Raw genomic sequence first — 23,330 nt, 5'->3', positions numbered from 1 at the left:
TCTCTACGCCACCAGGCTGGCCCCTGTAGTTTTGCTTTCTTGTGACATTTTTGTCTGACTTTGGTATCGGGGTAATATTAGTCCCATAAAATGTGTTGGAAAGCGTTTCTTCCTCTTCTTTTTTTTTTTTTTTTTTTTTGGAAGAATTGGTGTTAATTCTTCCTTGAGTGTTTGGTAGATTTCAGCGGTGAAACCATTTAGGCCTGGGCTTTTCTTTGTGCATAGTTTGTGGATTACTGATTCAATCTCTTCACTTATTATAGGTTTATTCAGATTATCTTGAGTCATTTTTGTAGTTTGTGTTTTTCTAGTAATTTGTGTATTTCATCTAAGTTATCTAATTTGTGTACTGTTATTCATAGTATTTGTTTATAATCCTTTTTGTTTCTGTAAGGCTGGTAATCTTGTCCTCTCTTTTTTTTTTTCCCCCTCCAGTTTTGTCTTTTTTTTTAATTGATGTTTTAATAGTTTTTAACATTGTGAAATTTTGGGTTGTACGTTTTTGTTGGTCCATCACCATATATATGTCTCCCTTCACCCCTTGTGCCCACCCCCCACCCTCATTGCCCCTGGTAACCACAATACAGTTTTCTCTGTCCATGTGTTGGTTTATATTCCACATATGAGTGAGATCATACAGTGTTTGTCTTTCTCTTTCTGGCTTACTTCATTTAACATAATACCCTCCAGGCCCATCCATGTTGTTGCAAATGGGACGATGTTGTCTTTTTTTATGGCTGAGTAGTATTCCATTGTATATATATACCACATTTTCTTGATCCAGTCATCAGTCGAGGGACACTTAGGTTGCTTCCACTTCTTGGCTATGGTGAATAATGCTGCAGTGAACATAGGGGTGCATAAGGCCCTTGGGATTGTTGATTTCAGGTTCGTTGGATAGATTCCCAGTAGTGGGATAGCTGGATCATAGGGCATCTCTATTTTTAATTCTTTGAGGAATCTCCATACCGTTTTCCATAGAGGCTGCACCAGTTTGCATTCCCACCAGCTGTGTATGAGGGTTCCTGTTTCTCCACATCCTCTCCAGTGTTTGTTGTTTTTTGGCTTGGTGATTATAGCCATTCTAACGGGCGTGAGGTGATATCTTAGTGTTGTTTTCTCTCTTGTTTTTGATTCAAGTAATTTGAATCTTCTCTCTTTTTCTTGGTCAGACTGGACAGAGGTTTGTCAATTGTGTTGATCTCTTCAAAGAACCAGCGTTTTCTGATTTCCCTTTAGATTTCTTCTTCGACTCATTGGTTATTCATGAGTGTGTTGTTTAATTCCCACATATTTATGAATTTGCCAAATTTATTCCTACTATTGATTTCTAATTTTATTTTATTATGGTTGGAGAACATACTTTGTATTATTTTTATGCTTTTAAATTTATTGGGGTTTGTTCTATAGCCCAACATTTGATCTGTTCTGGAGAATGTTCCCTATGTACTTGAGAATGTATATTCTGTTGTTGGATGGAGTGCTCTGTAGAAGTCTGTTAGATCTGGTTGGTTTGTAGTGTTGTTCAAGTCGTCTATTTCCGTGTTGATCTTCTGTCTAATTGTTCTATACATTATTGAAAGTGGGGTATTGAAGTCTCCAACTATTGTTGAATTGTCTGTTTTCATTTCCATTAAAAGTTTCATGTATTTCAATGCTCCGTTAATAGATGCATATATGTTTTTAATTGTTATGTCTTGAACTATTGACCGTTTCATCATTATAAAATGTCACTCTCTCTGGTATTCTTGTTTTAAAGTCTGTGTTGTCTGATGTTAGTGCAGCCACTCCAGCTTTCTTGTGGTTGCTGTTTGCATGATATTTTTCCCCATCCATTTACTTTCAGTGTTTTTGTCTCTGTGACTCTCGTGTGTCTCCTGTAGACAACATATAGTTGGATCATGTTTTTTTTAAATCCAATCTAACAATCTTTCCCTTTTGATTGTTCAATCTATTCACATTTAATGTTACTGATAGAGTTGGATTTACATCTGCCATTTTAGTTTTTGTTTTCTATATGTATTTTCTAATGTAGCATTTTAATTTCATTAGTGATCTTTTAGTTTTTTTTTTTTTAATTTTTTTAAGTAATTGCTCTAGGGTTTACACGTCTTATCAGCTTTAGATTTGTACTAGCTTAATTTCGGTAATATGTAGAACCTTTACTGCTATGTAGCTTGATTCCCATTTTCCCTTTTTTTTTTGGTATTGTTGTTATATGTATTATATCTGTTAATGTTACAAACTCAACATTGCATTGTTATAATTATCATTTTACCATCCGCAGTCATTTCCTTAGCTCATTGCAACTTTGCTTCCATCCACCTCCTTTTGGGCTGTTACTAGGAAATATATTACACTTATATTAAATTGTGCGTTTTAAGCCATGATACGTTGTGTGATATTATTTTATACAATTGGTTTTTAAATCAGTTAAGAATAGAAAGGATAAAAAATATGTATAATTACCTTTACTGGGGTCACTTGTTTTCAGCCTGAAGAACTTTCTTTAGTATTTCTTGTAAATCAGGTCTACTAGCAATGAATTCTCTCAATTTTTGTTTATCTGGCAAAGTCTTTATTTTTTCTTCATTTTTGAACAGTACCTTTCCTGAATATAGAATTCTTGGTTAACAGTTTTTTCCTTCAGCACTTTCTATGTGCTATCCCACTGCCTTCTGGCCTCCATTGTTTCTCCTGGAAGCCAGCTGTCAGTCTTATTGGGTTTCCTTGTAAGTGACTCATCATTTTTCCTCTTGATTCTTTTAAACATTTTTCTCCTTGTCTTTTACCTTCAGCATTTTTTACTCTGATGTGTCTGTTTGTGGGTCTCTCTGTGTTTATCTTACTTGGAGTTCTTAGAGCTTCCTGCATGTATAAGTTATTGTTTTTTAATAAATTTGGGAAGTTTGGGGTTATTCTTTCCTTGAATATTTTTTCTGGTCCTTTCTGTCCTCTCCTTTCAGTACTCCAGTTCTGTGTATGTTCGTGCAGTTAATTGGTCCCATATTTCTCTCAGGCTCTGTTTATTTTTCTTCATTCTTATTTTTCTCTGCTCTTCAGCTTGCATAAATTCTATTAATGTATCTAAGTTTGCTAGTTCTTTCGCCAATTCAAATGTACTGTCAAGCCCCTCTAGTTGAATTTTTGATTTCAGTTATTGTAGTTTTCAACTCCAGAATTTCCATTTGGTTCTTTTTTGTAACTTTTATCTTTGTTGATATTCTCTATTTGATATAAATTGTCATCATAACTTCTTTTACTTCTTTAACGTACATCTCTTTAGTTGTATGAACATACTTATAATAGCTGCTTTAAACTCTGTTCTGTTAAATCTAACATCTGGATGCTCTCACAGGCAGTTTCTGTTGCCTGCCTTTTACCCAGTGTATGGGTCATACTTTTCTGTTTTTCTCCATGCCTGGTAGTTTTTTGCTATAAATAGGACATTTTAGATAACATATTGTAGCAACTCTGGGTATTGGCCCCCCACCCCCAGACTCTTTCAGGGCTTGTTACTGTTGTTTGTTTATATACCAGCTGGATTATTTTAGTGAGATGTATTTCTTCCTCACTGTGTTAGACCTCTGATATTGCTTCTCTGGGTGGTGCAGTTTGGGGCCTGCCCAAAGCCACCCTAGGATGACAGGTACAGGTAGGACTCTCTCCCACTCTTGCCCTCATTACACCCAGCAGTTAACCTCCACTAATTGTGGCCCATTGCTGTGTTGTTTTCAGCAGCACCCTGGGGCATGAATTCCTCTACAGACTAATCCAGTCAAATAGTGGCTCCTGCCGGAGATTAGTTTCTGAGGTTAATGTTTGGTACTTGTACGAACCCCAAGAGGGCTCTTCCCAGCTGTCTTATTCCCTGGTTCTCTCCTACAAACTAGCTGGCCTATAGTCTGGGCTGTATCTTCATTAGATCCAGGATTCTCTTCCCACTTGCTTTTCACCACAACTTGCACTGTTCTTGAGAGTGTCTTTAGGTTGAAACTTTTCCATGCTCTGTTGTATTGTCAGTGCTGAATTTTCTTAGGTTTTTGTGACTCAGTTGCTGTCTTCCTCTAGGACTGTTTCCAAGGGCTTTAAATGGTGTTATTTTAAAAAAAAATTCACTAGTTTCCCCGAGAAGCAGGTGAGCAGAGCTACTCACGCTGTCATGCTGGAAGTTGATCTCTCCAGTGTTATCTTGTGTCTTAGAGAGCGAGGATCAATTTCACACGTTTTACATGTTTTGTGTCCTCTGTAGCACTGGCTGTAGTCCTTGATGCACATTATAAATGTTCAATAAATTCATGTTGAATCTAGTGAAATTATAATCAATCAGTCTAACATACTGGTTAAGATCCCAGCTCTGATTCAGACTGCTGGGTCCCTTGGCAGTAGTGTGACTTTGGAGAAGCCACTTAACCCCTCTAAGCATTTGTGTTCTCATTTATAAGTGGGCTACTCTGTACCTCACAGGGTTCTTGTGAGGAGAGAGGGGAATAATCCATGAGTAGAATCCCTTAGAACAGTGCCTATCACATTTTAAGTGCTTTGTAAATGTTAGTGATAATTAATAGTCCTTGTTGACTAACACAGTATAAAAAGGACCTAAGATACATACTACTTGAAAAAATACTAATCACTAAAAATGTTAAAATTTTCTATTTGGCAACTGTATCGGAATTTATGGCCTGAATTTTTAACCAAAATACTGCAATTTGAAATTTTCATTAGCCTTTTGACCATTTCTCCCCAAAATATCACCCATGTTTTGCAGTTCTTGTGTTCCAAGCTGCTTTAAGGGAAATCTAAAACCAAATGCTGTAGTTTGGCATCTGACTTCCAATAGTGAGAACTCAATGTTACAGTGGAACCTCAGGCATGATTCATGATTTTCTAATGCTGCTGTTAAATACTGTGCAGGTTTACACAAAAATGCATACACTTAGCTATCACTAACAGTAGTGGTTTCAGCTTTACATTTGAGGAGCCAGAAAGCCTTATTATAAGATTGGAAGAGTAAGTTGGTGTGAAATTCATTTTGGGGGTTTATTTCAAAACCTGTGGAGTGTATTTTTATACAGACTCACTATTTGCATGTTTGTACCATCTTTAATTCTTTAAATATCTTCTTTTTTTTTTAAACAGTTTTATTTATTTATTTTTTTGTGAGGAAGATCAGCCCTGAGCTAACATCCGTGCTAATCCTCCTCTTTTTTTGCTGAGGAAGACCGGCTCTGAGCTAACATCTATTGTCAATCCTCCTTTTTTTTTTCCCCCCAAAGCCCCAGTAGATAGTTGTATGTCATAGTTGTACATCCTTCTAGTTGCTGTATGTGGGACGTGGCCTCAGCATGGCCGGAGAAGCGGTGCGGCGGGGCGCGCCCGTGATCCGAACCCCGGCCGCAGGTAGTGGAGTGCGCGCACTTAACCGCTGAGCCATGGGGCCGGCCCTTAAATATCTTCTTTATCTTGATTCCTTGGCATCTTTGTGTACAAATAGGATAATTTCCCAACTGCCTATTAGGGATAAATAGATCCCTTTCTTTTTCTGTGAAGTGGAAGAGAAGTGGGATTCCTGCTTGGCGGAACAGCTTGACTGCCAGCCCTCTGGGTAGATGTGCTCCCTGTTCCTCTGGGGAACTGCTCGTGAGCCAGAGTACTGCACTGCTTTTCCTGCTCAAGCACCCGTGTTTTCTGGGAATGCCTGTCTCAAGCTGCCTGGTGCACGTGGGACCTGAGGGGGTGAGAGGAGAGTGCAGGGGTTGACCCACCTGGCTCTTCCTGCTGCTGGTGGTGATGGATCATCCAGAGACTATCCCTTGAGCCTCCTCTCTGGGCCTGGAGCCTTCTTGTGTTCTCCCACTGCTTGGCTGCCGAACTCCTCTCTGCATGTTTTAGGCTGTGTGCTCCATCTTGTCAGATCTAGTTTTCCACATTTCAGGCATCCCTCATGGTTTCTCAGCCGCAGAGGGTTCTTCTGGTATTCTAGTACAGTTATGCAGTTGTGATTATTTGTTTGTTTTTAGTCTTTCATGTGGTCTTGGAGTAAAAAGGGAAGGCTGCAGTGTGTGCTCAGTTTATCATCTGGTAAATCCAAGAGATATTGAAAAGTTCTTTGAAATGAATTGTTTTTAGGGTTCAGAGTGGCTCTCCTTTTAGCTGCCCTTTGATTGAAGATCTCTTTAATGCAGCAGGAGACACGTTGGCTTGTGTTTGGCAAGGCTCTTGAGGAGTGAGTTCCTTTGGTGAGCATCAAAATCTTCTCTTGAAGAAAGAAACTCTAAGTTTACGTAATTAATGTGTTGACTATATCTACAGTAACTCCTGAGAGGAAAGTATGTTCAGTTTTCTTATTGGGAATGCCTGGAGCTCTTTTGTCAAGGTTAGGACCTCCCCATGCACCCTTCCCCGTGCTATACTTTCTAGATAGTGGAAGTAGAAATTCTCATGTAGCTATAGGCAACATCCGTTGAAGAGCTACAATATGTCTAGTGGTGTGCTAGGCACTAAGGCCGAGGTTAGCAAGCCAGTGTACAGTTTTTGTAAATAAAGTTTTACTGAAACACAGCCATACCCATTCATGTCTGTATTCTTTATGGTTGCTTTCACTCTACAAAGGCAGATATGAGTTGTTGCAACTAAGATCATATGGCCAACAAGTCTAAAATACTAACTGTCTGGCTTCCTGGGGAGCATAAAGAAAGTGGGTCTGGATTCTCCTGAGTGTGGTGTCTATTTAGTGCAGGAGAGAGGAAAATGTGAACTTTGGAGTGTAGAGGTTAGTTGGATAGGCAGAGAGCCTCCTGCCTTCATAGAATTTGTTTTGTTATGTTTGGGGGTCATCAGGTTATCTTTTTCAATAGACCCCCCAAAAATTGACCTCCTGCTTTCCTTACCAGTTATCCCATTCACTGCTTCTGATTGAACCCCTCTTTCCTGATTCATAGCACGGAGGTATGGAACACTGTCTGATAGCTTCTTCCCTATTCTGCCCTTAAATCTCTTTTGATTTCCTTTTTTTCCAAGTATAAATCCAAACTCAAGCTCAATCTCCGTCCTTTCCTCTCTCTCAAAGATAACCACTGTCCTGAAATTGGTGTTTATCATTCCTTTGCTTTTCTAATTTTGCTTTCATTGCATATGTATTCATCCCTGAACAATACCTAATATTGTTTTGTCTGTTTGATAACTGGATAAGTGGTATACTGTATGTATTCTTCTGCAGCTTGCTTTTTTGTCTTAGCAATATATTTGTGACCATCCAGCTCTATTTCTTTGAATCTCACTTCTATTTGATATTCTACTATATGGACATATCACAGTTTATTAATCTATTCTTTGGGCTCTTTTTTTCCTAATTAAGTTGACCGTTTATTTATCTATTTTTAATAGCTTTATTGAGATATAATTTATATACCATAAAGTTCACCCATTTAAAGCGTACAATTCAGTGGTTTTTAGTATATATACAGAGTTGTACAACAATCACTATTATCTAATTTTAGGACATTTACATCACTCCCAAAAGAAATGTTGTACCCACTTGTGATTACTTCCTATCTCCCTTCCCCTTCCTCTACCCTCAGATTAAAGCTAATCTATTTCTGTCTCTATAGGTTTGTTTATTCTGGATCATATAAATGGAATCTTTTGTGGTCTTTCATGACTGGCTTTCACTTAGAATGTTTTTGAGGTTCATCCATGATATAGCATGTACATAGTGGGCTTTTAAATTGTTCACAGTTTTTTGCTGTTACAAATGATGCTTTGCATGTGTTGGGGAACTATTATTTTTTAAGTGACTTTTACTATTAGTAACAGTAAAAACCTATCTCATATTCTTATCATCTGCTGAAGCTCTGGGAGAAAAAGACAAAGGTAATGTTTATCACAAAAGTATAATTGAGTGCCTCCAGGAGTGAGTAAGGCACAGTCCTTACCTTTTGAAGAATGCACAGTGTAGCTGGGTTAGAATGACAAATTAATTATAAAACCATGGAAGTGCTACAAGTGAATAAGCAAAATTCTGTGGAAATGCAGAAGGAAGAGCAGTTAATTTCTTAGGAGATGTGTACAAAGCGTTATAAAATGAACGACATTTGATCTGAGTCTGACCCTGGAAAATTACTAAGATTTCAGGAAGTGGGTGTTGATAGAGAGGAAGCAGTGTGCAAAGACATTGAGAGATGAGAGCGTTTTCCAGGAACTTAGACGAGATGGGGTGGACCTGAACAATATCGTTGTGGGACAGGAGACTAGGATGGGTCCAGGCTCATTGGTTTACACCCGCTATGGGAATCATTGGGAGAATCAGGCAAGATTAAAATGCAGCCACATTTGTATTTTAGAAAAAAAACTCTGGCAGCATAGAGGGCAGGCTGGAGATAGGAGAGTCTAGAGGTGGGCAGTCCACACGAAGACCGTTCCAGTCTTGTAGATGAGAGATGATGCCCTGATGTGGTTAGCGTTTTTCATGTTAAATTGACAGGACTTATTGGAATGGGTGGTAAGGGAAAAGAATTCTAAGGTGACTCCCCTGGTCTCTCGCTTGGACAACTGAATGATTTGGAAATTTGATAACTATCCCCCACATAGAGAAGATTAACTTGTGTTGGAAACTGTCTACTTTCTACAAATGAAATGTCTACTTCAGTTTGCTTTAAGGAATAAGATAACTTATAATTTAAAGATTGCTTAAAGTGTTTTATTTCCAATTCAGAAATGAAACACAGGTATTTACTGAGCCTAGGTTATATCAATTTCAGACTTGAACAATCAAACTACTATTAATTCTCATTTCCTCATAGCCAAAAGAATGCAATGGTGTAAAGATTCCTGTTGATGCCAGTAAACCTAATCCAAATGACGTGGAGTTTGGTAATCTGTATTTGGATATGAATGGACTCATCCATCCCTGTACTCATCCTGAAGACAAGTACGTAACCTGTTTTTGTCACTGACATCACCAGTTACAGAGGAGTACTATATTATATTACATCGTTTGCTTATCATTATAGACCAGCACCAAAAAACGAAGATGAAATGATGGTTGCAATTTTGGAATACATTGACAGACTTCAATATAGTAAGACCAAGACGACTTCTCTACATGGCAATAGGTGGAGTGGTAAGTGCTAAAATAATTAACTTAGAGTCCTCCATTTTTGTTTTTGCTGTGTTCCCAGTGTCTAGAATGAAAGTCAGCTAAATAAAGAAAAATATTGAGTGTGGTAAATTTGAGAAAGCAAGCCTCATCCTTCAGTCATGCATTCAAACACTTTTTATGCCTGTTTTGTACCAAGTACTGTGAAATGCTGGGGATGTTGGTGACTGCCCTTGCTTTTGAAGGGCTTCCCAGTAAAGGGACAGAGACTTAGATAAATGAGTGAGGTTAGTTATTTATGGACTTTATAGGCACTAGATAACACATGCAGCATGTTGAGGGAAGAAGGTGTCAGTGCTACTAAGAGAGTTGGAAGATAGAGAGGAGGTGACTTTTGTCCCATTTCTTGGAGATTGGTGGGCAGCGGAAGGGGATGGATGGGACAGATATGGGGAGGGAGGACCTCATGGACTTCTCAAATGTGGCAGGTAAACACACTCTCCATGCCTGTGATCACACTAACATATTTGGGCAACTGTAGGAGTTTTAGACTGGAAAGGGAAGTAGAGTGATGACTTGAAGAAGGCCTCACCTGCCATACTCAGGAGTTTGGATTTTATCCTATAGGCGGTGATTAGTCATCACAGGACCTTAAGAGGGGAATAACTTACTGACCTATGATAATAATGTCAAGTAGCTTAGGTTATAATTGATTAGCAAACTATATACCAGGGTTCAAGGAAAATTAAGGTAAATCATAAGCCTAAATTTATTTATCCATATGCAAATAGATTCTCTTTTTCTTTTAGATTTAGCAATTGTAGTAGCTAATGGAATGATTTTGAAAATCCAGAAAACTTTGGGTCCAAGGAGATTAACTTTTCTGTGAGGTTCTCTTTACTCAAAGAAAAATCTTAGCTACCTGATAACTTGTTAAGTTGTAGTTAAAAGTGGAGTAAAGAATAAAGGGAACAGGAATATGTCTTATTTGGAGCATATTCCAATTCACATTAGCTAAGTTTCTTGAAGGAAATTTTTAACTTTACTGCAGTATGCCCTTACTGCTAGATCAAGTATAAAATATGTACATATTTGTGTGCGTTGTGTACGTGCTCATGTCTGTAACATGTTTTTTTGTTAAAATATAAATGTAGATCATAGAACTTGGTGCTTGAAAGAATTAGATTAGGTGGTCTCATTTTACAGAAAAGGGAACTGTTTAAAAGAGAATATAAAAGAACTTATTTTTTGTAGACAGGATACTTCAGAGTCCCTTCCAACCCCAAAACTCAGTTCAGTAACTTCAGAATCTTACAGTCCAGTTCACTTCATTCAGGGTTATCCAGTGATTTAAATTTCACTTGGTTAGAATGATTTAAAAGTACTTTTGGTAAAAACCTTGTTCCCTGTCTCCTGCTGTGCTTGTAGAGACAGAGTGGTGATTATGAAGCTTATTGTGGGAAGTACAAAATGGAAGTGCCTTGGGGTCCTACAGATCAAGTAGTTTTTTTTGCTTTTATAGGGCATTGTGGATCTCATTTGGAGACCATCCTTCCTCTTAGGCAAGGACAGAAGGAAGCTCTTCCTGATCCTGGTTCTGTAGTCATTGTCTGCTGGCTGAGTCTTTGAGTCAAGTGAGCTTTCTTCTTGGGTGCTTTGAAGCACCATAACCCAGTGGAATTGGCATTAGGTCGTGGGGCCTGCACTGTTAAGTGCTGTGGCTTCATAGGATGTTTGTCCATTTGATATGTCACTCACTGAGCTCAGCTTTTAGGTTCTTGGTCCAAATTTAAGTCCTCAGGATCTCCTGTCTGTGGTGAAAGGATTATTAGACATATTACTTACCTTTTCCATTTTAGTGTACTAGTTTTATAACAACAACTGATTCAAAATAATGTGCAGATTTAGTTGCAAATATTTTGAATAATATTATGTGAATGTGAAATACATGTTTTTCAGGCACCACGTGCTAAAATGAACCAGCAGCGTTCGAGGAGGTTCAGAGCATCAAAGGAAGGAATGGAAGCAGCAGTAGAGAAGCAGCGAGTCAGGGAAGAAATACTGGCAAAAGGTAAAGAAAGTGAATCTTGAAGGTGGACTTTTTATAAGATGTATGCAGAAGGGGGAGGGGCGGCCACTTTTTCTTACAAATAGATAAGGTTTTAATTTACTTAGGATCCCAGAATATGCAAGGAAAATTTATGTTCACTGTTGAGGAAAAGTTGTTAATGGAGTTCTTCACTATTTGTTTCCAAACTCTGTAGTAAAAGAGAAACTTGGGAATACAAGGAGGGAATTCTGGTAGGGAGAGCAGATGGTCAGTCCCTCTCAGGACAAGTGCAGCTCTTCTGCTAACTTTTATGTATCTGTAAAATAGAAATATTTTAAGTGCTTCTTACTTCTTTTTTTCTAATGGGGGCTATTAGAAAGCTACCATTCTGTAAACATTTTCCTCAAATCAGTCTTGGTAGCTTGCCTGTTGCTTCCTCTTAGAACTCAGAGGTCTATATGAGGAGGCCTGGGATGATGTGATCCATATTTCCAGGCTTTCACCAAGTCACACACATTGTCACTATAGATCGATGTAGCAGGAACCGAGGCAGTGAGGTACCCAGGGTTCTCTCAGTTTTGAGGAGGGGAGGGGTGGGATGTGGCCATTTTTGCAATTCTTCAAAGCCTTGAAATTCCTGATGGGTACATAGGTAGGAGTTGGCTAAAGCTCAGAGAGGAGAAAGGTCAAGAGGTCTTCATGCCCCCTCTGACTGGTTCTTTCCCAGGACACCTGTGTGTGAGGTGGGATGTGCTTGTAGCAGAATGGTTTGTTTGGTGTTGTGTTACATAGGGCAATGTGATAGACCAGGAAAGCCACAGTTTATTGGCTCAGGATATTACACTTGGAAGTTGAAAAAAGATACCATAGTGTAGTCAGGTCAAGGCTGCAATTATGATACATTCTATGTTATTTTAATTTGCTAGAAGTTTGCGAGTATATAGTTACTTTTAGCTGTAGCTTATACTAATACTCTAAAACCTGTTTGTATCTATAACAGATTGTCTTTGATTTTAAAGATGTCTTTTTTCTTGAACATGTTATGAAATATGTTTGTGTCTTGAGAAAAAGCTAATCAGTGATACAGAGGGAAAAATAGGGTTTTTGTATCTCTCAAGCTGATATTTTTATTTCTTATCATTTATTTCTTATCATAAGCTGTGATAAATTCAGCATTTTAATTTTTCTTTTTTTTTATAATTTTTATTTATTTATTTTTTCCCACCAGAGCCCCAGTAGATAGTTGTATGTCATAGATGCACATCCTTCTAGTTGCTGTACGTGGGACGCAGCCTCAGCATGGCCGGAGAAGCGGTGCCGCGGTGCATGCCCGGGATCTGAACCCAGGCCGCCAGTAGCGGAGCGCGCGCACTTAACCGCTAAGCCACGAGGCTGGCCCTAATTTTGTTTTTCTAAGGCACCTTTATTTTACGAACTGGTATCAAATTAGAACCCCTAACCCGTGTGTGTAGTCTGCTGCAGAGGGCCTTAGGAAGAACATCATAATTTTTATATTTTTATATAACAATATAGTATCTTTTGTGTACTATATATTGTTTGACACTTATGTTAAAGCTTTATTTAAATTTGAGGAGAGGAATCTTATTTTCTTCCCAGAAAGGGGAACATTGTTCCTCAAGTGACAATACTTCTCATTTTTTTGTATTTGAGCTTACTGTGTTTGTTGTTTGGGCTTAATATTGAGTAGTTTACCTCACTTTTTATGGGGATAACAAAACATTGCCTCTTTTTCTCTAGGTGGCTTTCTTCCTCCAGAAGAAATAAAAGAAAGATTTGACAGCAACTGTATTACACCAGTAAGTAGTCTCAGACTTTGCTGGCTATTGCTAACTCTTAAATGATAGCTTAATTTATTTTCTTCTATCATTTTAGGGAACCGAGTTCATGGACAGTCTTGCTGAATGCCTTCGCTATTACATAGCTGATCGTTTAAATAATGATCCTGGGTGGAAAAATTTGACAGTAAGTTTCACATTTTGGTACTTCAAAAAGATGAAGGTGATATTTGAGTCTATACTTTGATATGACTGGTAGTATTTTTTTCTTTTTTCCCCCCTGTGAAATACTAGTTGACTGTCAGAGGAAAGGAGAAGCTGCCAGGGTTATTAGAAATGGGATGTCTTGCGTGATCCAGTTTTAGACAGTCGAATTTTCTCTCAATGCCAATTTTTTGTCCTTTTACCGTCACTATGAAGCCATAAAATGGTACTCATGATTTAAAAAATATCTATTTATGTATGAAAGTAATTTTTAAATGAAAATTTCTATTTGAAATCAAAATATAGCAAAATTAAAGTTGTGGGGCTGCCTTTAAAGAATAACTGTGTTCTCCTAAGTATTTAAGTAAAATTTAAACAAACTTTTGTGTAATTTTAGGTTCATAAGCTTATTTCCCTATTATTCGATATGGTAAATTGTATTTACTGGGTATCTTGTATTGATTATTCCCAGGGCTTGTATGCTTCAGTGCTGTATCCTTAGGTAGCAGTGAGAATGGTAGAGACTTGTGACTGGTCGGTTTTTCTAATGGCTAAGTTTAACCCAGACATTTGATTTTCTATTCCATGCAGTAAGTAAATAGTTTTGGTGTTTAACACACACACACCTTATTAAGAAAAATTTCCAATTAATAACATCTTAATAGAATTATCCCAGTTTATTTTAAGATACTCAGTTCTGTTGATTTTTGTCCTAGAAAATTGGAGATGAGCTGAAAGTGTTAAAAACTGTCTTTTATAGGTTATTTTATCTGATGCTAGTGCTCCTGGTGAAGGAGAACATAAAATTATGGATTACAGTAGAAGACAAAGAGGTAAAAATCACTTATGAATATCTGATTGACAAGCCATTATATAGAAAATGGTTAAATGTGATATTCCTCTGGTATAAATATAATAAATATATGTTTCCTCCTCCTTTAGCTCAGCCTAACCATGACCCAAACACTCATCATTGCTTATGTGGAGCAGATGGTAAGTTTCTTCTTTGGAATTTGAGTCTCTTGGATTAAACCATAGCAAGTTGATGAGTTGGTGTATAGTAATGAGTTATTCATGATTGCCTGGAAATTCTAAAGTGCCTTGCTGATTTTATGTTTGAGAGGAAATTAGTACTGAGTTATTTAATCTGTGATTAATGTTTACCTATCTTTAATTTTTTTTTTTACATTTTTCTACCTTTTAATATGGCTGCACATACCTTTAAAATGGACGAGTGTTGACTCATGAGTGGTAGTCTACACTCTAGGCCCATGTATCTGGGGGACATCTTGTTGACTGAGAACTACTAGGAAGTTTTAGGCATTTTGGCTTTGCTGCCTCTGTTTGTGTGCTCCTTTGGGCTTTTCTTTGTGTTGGTGTCTTGTGTTATGGTAATGTCTTATGTCTTTGGTTATGGTAAGGATTTTCTGAAAGTGCTCACGGTTCAGTGTTTTGTCATTGGTGATTGATAGCTGATCTCATTATGCTCGGCCTTGCTACACATGAACCCAACTTTACCATTATTAGAGAAGAATTCAAACCAAACAAACCCAAGCCATGTGCTCTTTGTAATCAGTTTGGACGTGAAGTTAAGGACTGTGAAGGTTTGCCAAGAGAAAAGAAGGGAAAGGTAAGAAATTTGAGATGGTAGTTGCCTCATTTTTTAAAAATTTTATTTTATTTTTTTTGTGATAAAATATATATAATACAAAATATACCATTTTAACTATTTTTAAGTGTATAATTGAACAGCATTAAATATATTCAGGTTGCTTCATTTTTAATATACAGAGAAGACTATTTTTGATTAGATTTTTTACCTACTTTCTCTGTTCCCTCTCATAGAAATGTGTCTTTGAAAACTCTTTAAAGACACATTCAAAAGAATGCATGTACTCATTCTTTCTACTCTCCACTTTTTCTAACATAGCTTGTAAGTATACGAGGCTTAAGTCTCATAGGTAATAATGTCCATGGCACATGATTTGTTTGTACAAGTAATGTTTCAAATGGTTATTCTTAAAAGGAACTACAAATCAAATATATTAAACTTGTTGATACTTTAAACTTCTTGATACTTTTAAGTTACTCCTAGTTTCTGCAGATTTTGGGTTCACTTGATTATATCCAGTCTCTAAAGAGGTTTCTATCTGTTTTAAGAATATGGTACCTCTTTAAAAGACATAGTGAGTGAAAAAAGCAGGTAAGAAATATACTGTATGCTCACAGAGAAGGGTCTAGAGGCATACACATCAAAATACTGGTTGGCTATCCGTCAGAGATTGGCAAACTCCAGCCCTCTAGATTTGGCCTATGAGCTAAGAATGGTTTTTACTTTTTTTTTTATTTTTTATTTTTAAAGGAAGATTAGCCTCGAGCTAACATCTGTGCCAGTCTTCCTCTATGTTGTATGTGGGTTGCCGCCAGAGCACGGCTGACTAGTGGTGTAGGTCTACGCCTAGGATCTGAACCTGCGAACCCTGGCCGCTAAAGGGGAGCATGCCAAACTTAAGCACTATGCAGGGGACTGGCCCTGGTTTTTATATTTTTAAAAGGTTGTAAAAACGAAATAAAACATGAAAGAATATGCAACTGAGACCCTGTGTGTCCCGCACAGGCTAAAATATATGTATTTACTATCTCGCCCTTTGCAAAAGACATTTGCCGATCCCTGGTCTAGGTATGATTGGGATTATGGGTAATTTTTATTTTTAAAATGGTTTGGTGAGTTCTTTTTTTATTTAGTACTTGTAATATTAAAATGGATCTTGCTTTAAAAAAAGCTATAATGTTCGTTTGGCTGGCAAAAAATTACAGGGTTTAGAGTAGACTTGTTTAATCTTTACTCCTTTTGTTGCAGCACGATGAACTTGCAGATAGTCTTCCTTGTGCAGAAGGAGAGTTTATCTTCCTTCGTCTTAATGTTCTTCGTGAGGTATGGAGCAATAATCACTAGAATCAGCCCTCTAAAGCAGAGTGCCGTTTCATAGCTTTAATGGCAGCATTCCTTTTTGGTTGTAGTATTTGGAAAGAGAGCTCACCATGGCCAGCCTACCGTTCACATTTGATGTCGAGAGGAGCACTGATGACTGGGTCTTCATGTGCTTCTTTGTGGGAAATGACTTCCTTCCTCACCTGCCGTCGTTAGAGATTCGGTATGTGTGTTTGTGTGGGTTTTTAAACTACTGTTGCAGCCTTCTTGCTTACAGTGCGTACTGGTCCTAATACATAATGTTTGTTTCCTGGTGGCAGGGAAGGTACAATTGACCGTTTGGTTAACATATACAAAAATGTGGTTCACAAAACTGGGGTGAGTTCATTCTTGAATAATTTCAAAACAGAAGTATTTGCTTTTATAAGAAGATCATTTTACATGTATTTTATCACTTACAGGGTTACCTTACAGGAAGTGGTTATGTCAATCTGCAAAGAGTACAGATGATCATGTTAGCAGTTGGTGAAGTTGAGGATAGCATTTTTAAAAAGAGAAAGGATGATGAGGTAAAGTGTTTCTATTGCAGTAGCTAAATTGCTCCTGTCTCTAATAGGCTGTGATGATCCTGTGATTGTACTTTTAACCTCTTTGAGTGCGTTGTTATATTATTGTAGTGTGTCAAACGCCAATGTAATCATGAGTGGCCAGTGCTTTGATTATTTTATAAAGGCTGTGATGCTTGCTGTGTGGAACTGTGTATTGCACACTGTGTGAATTGCACTGTAATTTTTTTCTCTCTTCATAATCCTGATTAAGATAAAAATCCAAACACGTGTCTGATCAACAGGATGTGAAATGAGGGTTCCAAGACTGGAAGAATGCTGGGAATGAACTAGTGGATGCCATGTTTTATAGGAAATGTTTATGCTGTGAAAGTCAGGTGAAGACCTAGGAACTCTGTACTCTGGTAGTGGAGTGTAGGGGCCTCTGGGTTAGATAGCATCAGTCTAGGCAGAGGGTTGCAGCTCTGAGTAAGCAATTAAACATGAAAGAAGGAAATAAAATAATAAAGCACTTGGAAGTTGATGACATATGATGGAGTGAGTGCTTAGGTGAGAAGTCCAGTCTGGCTTGGGCAGTTGGGAGTGTGGTTGGGCCGGTCATGAGACAGCAAGCAGTGGGGGTGGAGCAGGTTGGGGTGAGGACAAGGTAGAAATTGAGGTTCATTTTGGAGATACTGAGTTGGAGGGGTCACAGGACACCTGAGAGGAGAAAAGTCCGTGAAGCAGTTAGATGGATATGTGTAAAGCTCAGGGCAGAAGTCTTTTGGAAGGAGATTTGAGAACATTGGCAGAATACTTCACGTCATGAGTGTGAAGTTGAAATCCCTGGAGCTTTGTATGGAGTTCAAGTGCCTCCAACAGAAACCTTAAGAAGCATGGATGTTAAGGAGAAAGGGGAGTCAGTTCTAGAGAGGTGGGAGGAAATCCCTGAAGAGATGAGAAGCCACTGGTGCTGCCGGAGGCGTCAGAGTGAGATAGGCCCCTAGTCCATGGCCAGGGGCTCAGAGGTCCTGAAGAGTTAGTGGGGTGGAGGGGCAGTAGCCTGGAGGCAGAGTAGGTTGCAGGGTGATTGTGCAAGAGTGGCAAGGGAGGCAAGCAGTGGGTAAAATGAGCAGATAGTCGCTTTTTAGAAAGAGAGTGAAGGAAATCCTTTTAGAAACTGATTTTATAAAAAGTCATATGGCTATTTTGAGCAAATAGCAACATAATAATATTGCTACATTGCTTCATTACCTCCTAACAGATTAAAACATGTCATTGCATCTGACAAGATTTTATATTTTCTTCAGCTTTGTATGCTATAGCTAGTGATCTCTTTTTTAGAACCTTGGGTACCATTTTATATAACAGTGTGAGTAGACTGTAAGTGTTCTTTTTAAAGCCTTTGGTACTTGGTAATCTTCTGTGATGGCAAGAGTTTTTCACATGTAAAATTTAAATAGCATAACTGACTTTGTCTAGGATATCAAATGTCTATCAGGACAGCCATTTTTAACTAAGCCTTCAACAATTATGGTGGCTCCACCTGACCTGCTGCCATTTATGCTTAAGAAAAAACTACACATACGGTGTAGTACTTGGTGTAAAAGCCTCACGTTAGAACAGTCCTTTTATGTGGTTTTAGGTTACTCTGTACTATTAAGTATTGGTGATATTTGCCATTAGAGTGGGATGTATGGGATTTGATAGATACCAGAGTGCTTCAGATTTGAGTAATAAAGTTTCCAGCTGGCCTGGCAGAGAGGGCATTTTAAAGCTTTGGATCGTTTTTGGTATCCCTGACATCATATGATGTTTGTCAGCATGGTTGGACATCGGGGAAATTTATGAACCCTGAGAAATTCAATATAATAGTATCTAGGTGTGTGTATTTTCCCAGGAAGTGTGTCTCCGGCTTTTGACAGACTTCCAAAGGAGTTCATAGCACACAAAAATTAAAGATCAGTAAAGTCCAACCAGGTGTACCTATTTTGCTTATGTGTAACTACCACCCTTAGAAATAGGTATTTAACTGACCAGCAGAATGCATGGTAAAAGAGGAATACATCAATATTTATTATTAAAGTTGAGCAGTTAGGTCAGAAATATGATGCTTTTTATTTTATGAGCTTTGATGTTTGCCTTTTGTCTTGCAAATCTTCTTCATTTATTCAGCATATATTTATTAAGTGTTTACCGTGTGCCAAATAGTATTCTGAGTGTTACTGATACAACAACAAACAAAAGAACAAAGCAGCCAAAAATCCCTGCCCTCATGGAGCTGATATTCTTCCGCGGGAGATGGATGATAAACACAGAAACTGAGTAAAGTGTGTCATGTGTTAGAGAGTGATAAGTGCTGTGAAGAAAAAGCAGATGAGGAAATATCTGGGAAGGTGGACGTGAGGACATTGCAGTTCTAGAAAAGATGACTAGAGAAGGCCTCACTGACAGATGACTTTGAAGGATATGAGGGAGTAATCATGCAGGTGTTTGCAGGAAGAGCGTTTCAGACAGAAGGAATAGCCAGTGCAAAGGCTCTAGGGCAGGAGCTTCCCCAGGATGTTCACGGAACAGCAAGGAGCCAGTGTGGCAGGCACAGAGGAAGCAAAGGGAAAGTAGTAGGGGTAGGAGAGGAGGTCAGAAAGATGGTGGAGGGCCAGATCTGGTAGGACCCTATAGGTCATTATAAGATCTTTAGCTTTCACTCTGCATCAGTGGAGGGTTTTGAGTATAAAAGTGACAAGATCTGACACATATTATAAAAGGATCACTCTAGCTGCCCTGTTGAGACTAACTGTATGGAGGCAAAGATAGAAACAGTGAGCCCAATTAGGCTCTTTTGCGATAATCCAAGGGAGCCAACATGGTGGCAGTGGAGATTGATAAGAGGTAATTGGATGCTGAACATGTTTTGAAGGTAAAACTAGTAGATTTGGCTGGTGAATTAAATGCTAGGGGTGAGAGAAGGAAAGCTATTAAGAATGACACACAAGCATTTTGTCTGAGCAATTGAAAAATGGTCTGAGCTGCTGTGATAAAGAAGACTGGGAGGCACAAAGCTAGGGGTGGGGATGCCATTTGGGGCATGTGAAGTTTGTACACCCAAGTGGAGATGTTGAGTGGGGAGAGGTCCTGACTGGGGAGTCATCAGCACGTAGATGGTGTTTAAAGCCGTGAGACTGGATGCTCACTCCCATGAGAGTGAGAGATCCAAGTACTGGGTGAAGAGGAACGCCAATATTAAGGTGTTGGGAAGTTGAGGAGTGAAGGCATTCAGCAAGAGTGAAAGAGGAGAACCAGGTGAGTGTAGTGTCCTGGAAGCCAAGTGAAGAGCACGGATCAAGAAGGAAGAGTCACGGTCAGATACGGACTGAAAACTGAGTAATGGATGTCACAGTCTGTGGGTCATTGGTGACCTAGATAAGTTTAAAGATGGGGCAAAAGCTTGATTAAAGAAATTGGTGGTGTTGCTGTCTTAGGAGGTTTTAAGGTCGTCAGTCACCATGTATCCAGCATTCAGCCCCTCTCCTGGCAGAAAGCACAAATTTCAGATCTCAATGGGGTGTTATATTGCAGGTGGCAGTACTGACTTGGAAGTGATGGAAGTGCAGCTGCTAGTAGAATGACAGTCAGTACAGTACCTGCTGGCCCCTGTTTTAGTCCACAGCAGCAGCCATGGCCACCGTAGCTGTCATTTCAGTGCCTTGATGCTCACAGAAACTTGGGCGTGGGAGGAATGCTTTCTGGGGTAAAGGAGGCCTTTGAGTGGCCCAAAGTAAGTGGGGAGTTACTTATTTGTATCTTCTCCATATTGGTGGGCTACTTGCTCCAGGGTAAAACGGAGGGTCTTTGTTATGACTCTTGCATTCTTTCCTGAAATGATATCAAAAACTATCTGAAAAAAATTAAGAGGAATAATTAAATTGTATCTAAACTCAATTTAGAATGCTCTCTGTCTATCTAAAGTTCTGATAAGCAGCACTTTGAACATATAGTCCATTGCCTGGTTTAATTAGTTACGTTTCTGGGGTCTTCCTTTAAAACTTTGTCTCCCAAATCATTCCTGGTAATGTTTAACTCTTACATTTTTGTGTAATTATTTGACAGAATATGTGGATTTTATACTTTTAGGACAGTTTTAGAAGACGACAGAAAGAAAAGAGAAAGAGAATGAAGGTGAGTTTTAATTAATTTCATCAGATTGGCAATAACATACATTTACAATTTGGGAGGAAGATAGCTTTTTATTCCTTATCCAGTAGTTTGTTAGGGACGTAATGTCTACCCAGCTGCCTCTTACCTGGAGAAAGAATGCTGATGTCAGTTTTAAAGAAGTCCTTTCTAAGCTCTAGAGTCTGAGGGGATACACTTGATGGGCCAGAGGGGCCGGGTAGCACTTAGCTATTTGAATTTTTTACGGTAATTGGGTATTGTTTTTGTAATAAAAATAGTTAGCTCTTTGTATCTTCTTGAAAGTTACTACACTCTGTCTATATCCTTGGCAGGTTACTCTTCCTAGAAGACAACACTCGAAACTTTGTTGTTTCTCTGCTCAGAAATTACCAGTGACTCCTTAGTTCCTGCAGAATCCAGTTCTATCTTAGTCTGGCATGCAGAGCATACTGTGATCTGGTCAAGTTCTCACCCTGCTTTTCCCCAGTTGTCTTCTAAATATAGCAAGTCCCTCCTGACTCAGAGCATTGCCTTTGTTTGGTCCCTCTACATGGGTTTCTGACTTCACGGCTCCCTCCCATCTTACATTTTCCACGAGGCCTCCCTATTGCTTCTGCTTGTAATCCAGGTTGAGCAGTCCTTCCTTTTAACTCTAGTGCTTCTCGCTTGTGATATTTGTTTTCTTGGTTAATTGCATAACACTTTATAGTCACTTAACTTCTTAAGTTTTTGTTTTTCTTGTCTTCCTTACTGGATTTTAAACAAATGGAGTTTGGGGACTACCTTTTATTATTATATTTTATTAGAATCGAGCAATTTCAGGAACCTATAAGGGAGAAAAGTAGAGTTATTGATTGTTGCAGGTGGGTTCAAAACCACTTAGATAGGGAAGGGCATGTTTGATGTCTACCTTATATATTATTATTTTCTTTCAGTCAGTGTCTGTTTAAAAAATATCTTTATCAGTCAGCCATGACTGTCACCTACTGTAGCTATAATCCTAGCTCTGACTAATTGGAAACAAAGAGTTAAATTCCGTCAAGGTGAAGGATAAATAGAAGTTGTATTTCCTAAGTATAAATCAAACTCTTGGCTTATTTTTTTACCTTAATAGTTATCTTTATTTGCCTAAAATTGTGTCTTGAATGCGTTTTGAAATTGTAAGTGAACATAAGGGAATAACCTAATGAGATTTGAATAGCTTCTATGTATCAGAAAAGTGTATTATATGTACTTTTATAGCAGAGTTATTAAATATTACAGACTATTGTTTACAGGGTAAGTTACCATCAAATCAAACTGTAGACAACCCTGTAATGTTAACGGAAATCCATTTCATCTTTAAAGAGCTTACAGCAGGGACTCTTTTCCATTGCCTTCATTTCTTCCTGTCATCTAACTGTGTTGTGATTTAATTTTAATTTCTACATTCATTTCCATTTATGTTAGAGAGATCAACCAGCTTTCACTCCTGGTGCAATATTAACCCCTCATGCCTTGGGTTCAAGAAATTCACCAGGTTCTCAAGTAGCCAGTAATCCGAGACAAGCAGCCTATGAAATGAGGATGCAGAATAATTCTGTAAGTAACTTATTTTTATGTAGCATTGAAGAGTGGTGACTTTCAGATGCCTCTTACAGTTGTGTGTGAATTTATCACTTAGCCTGGCGTTGTTTTGTTTTATAGTTTTTCTCAATTTCTTTTGCCTTGAGATATTTTTAACTGTTAAATCCTTACTAATATGAAAATATCTAAATGATGTGGAAGAAAAGAACATGCATGTAAATGTGGATAGCTGAGTGGCTGCAGTGTTTCTCTAATGCAGTCGGGCCCCAGTGCTTCCTGCTTCCCCAAAGGTACTGGGTGGTGATGGTGCTAGAAGCATGACAGGACCTCCAAATGTCTCATAGCTAGAGCAAGAGAAGAGGGGGGTTTTGCTGCCGTATTTCCCCTTTCCTCCCAGGGATCAGTTATGGGCATTTTGCAGAATAGTATTCCTCAGTTTGTCAAATACAGGTACTCCTCACTGCCTAAACTCTCACTCTCCAACTCAGACGTGGACTATATCTGAATACATATTTTAAGGTAGCTCTCATTATCCAAAATTTTTTTAGAGCTCTTTTTTTGTTGCTGGGAAAGATTTGCCCTGAGCTAACATCTGTTGCCAGTCTTCCTCTTTTTTTCCCCCTCCTCAAAGCCCTAATACGTAGTTGTATATTCTTGTTATAAGTCCTTCTAGTTCTATGTAAGCCGCCACCTCAGCATGGCTACTGTCAGACAAGTGGTGTGGTTCTGCGTCCAGGAACCGAACCTGGGCTGCCAAAGCGGAGCGCGCCAAACTTTTTTGTGAGGGAGATCAGCCCTGAACTAACATCCGTGCTAATCCTCCTCTTTTTGCTGAGGAAGACCGGCTCTGAGCTAACATCTATTGCCAATCCTCCTCCTTTTTTTTTGTTTCCCCCAAAGCCCCGGTAGATAGTTGTATGTCATAGTTGCACATCCTTCTAGTGGCTGTATGTGGGACGCGGCC

General features: G+C 38.6%; 1 protein-coding gene across 1 annotated transcript in view; it reads left to right on the top strand.

The window, feature by feature from the left end:
* The window catches only part of LOC147911246 (5'-3' exoribonuclease 2-like), a 117,391-nt gene that overhangs the window by 80,324 nt on the left and 13,737 nt on the right, over window positions 1-23,330 (top strand). Inside the window, 15 exon segments of the mRNA XM_087428404.1 lie at window positions 8,802-8,929; window positions 9,012-9,068; window positions 9,070-9,121; window positions 11,057-11,168; window positions 12,906-12,964; window positions 13,041-13,130; window positions 13,908-13,980; window positions 14,090-14,140; window positions 14,620-14,777; window positions 16,008-16,082; window positions 16,169-16,302; window positions 16,400-16,457; window positions 16,541-16,648; window positions 20,759-20,803; window positions 22,250-22,381. Coding sequence (XP_087284530.1) covers window positions 8,802-8,929; window positions 9,012-9,068; window positions 9,070-9,121; window positions 11,057-11,168; window positions 12,906-12,964; window positions 13,041-13,130; window positions 13,908-13,980; window positions 14,090-14,140; window positions 14,620-14,777; window positions 16,008-16,082; window positions 16,169-16,302; window positions 16,400-16,457; window positions 16,541-16,648; window positions 20,759-20,803; window positions 22,250-22,381 — 1,332 coding nt within the window.

This window comes from Ceratotherium simum, unplaced genomic scaffold (genome assembly GCF_057802395.1).
Source record: "Ceratotherium simum simum isolate JZ-2026a unplaced genomic scaffold, ASM5780239v1 HiC_scaffold_45, whole genome shotgun sequence".
Classification (NCBI taxonomy): Eukaryota; Metazoa; Chordata; class Mammalia; order Perissodactyla; family Rhinocerotidae; genus Ceratotherium; species Ceratotherium simum.
Note: the sequence above shows the minus strand (reverse complement) of the source record. Positions and strands in the feature narration are given on the sequence as shown.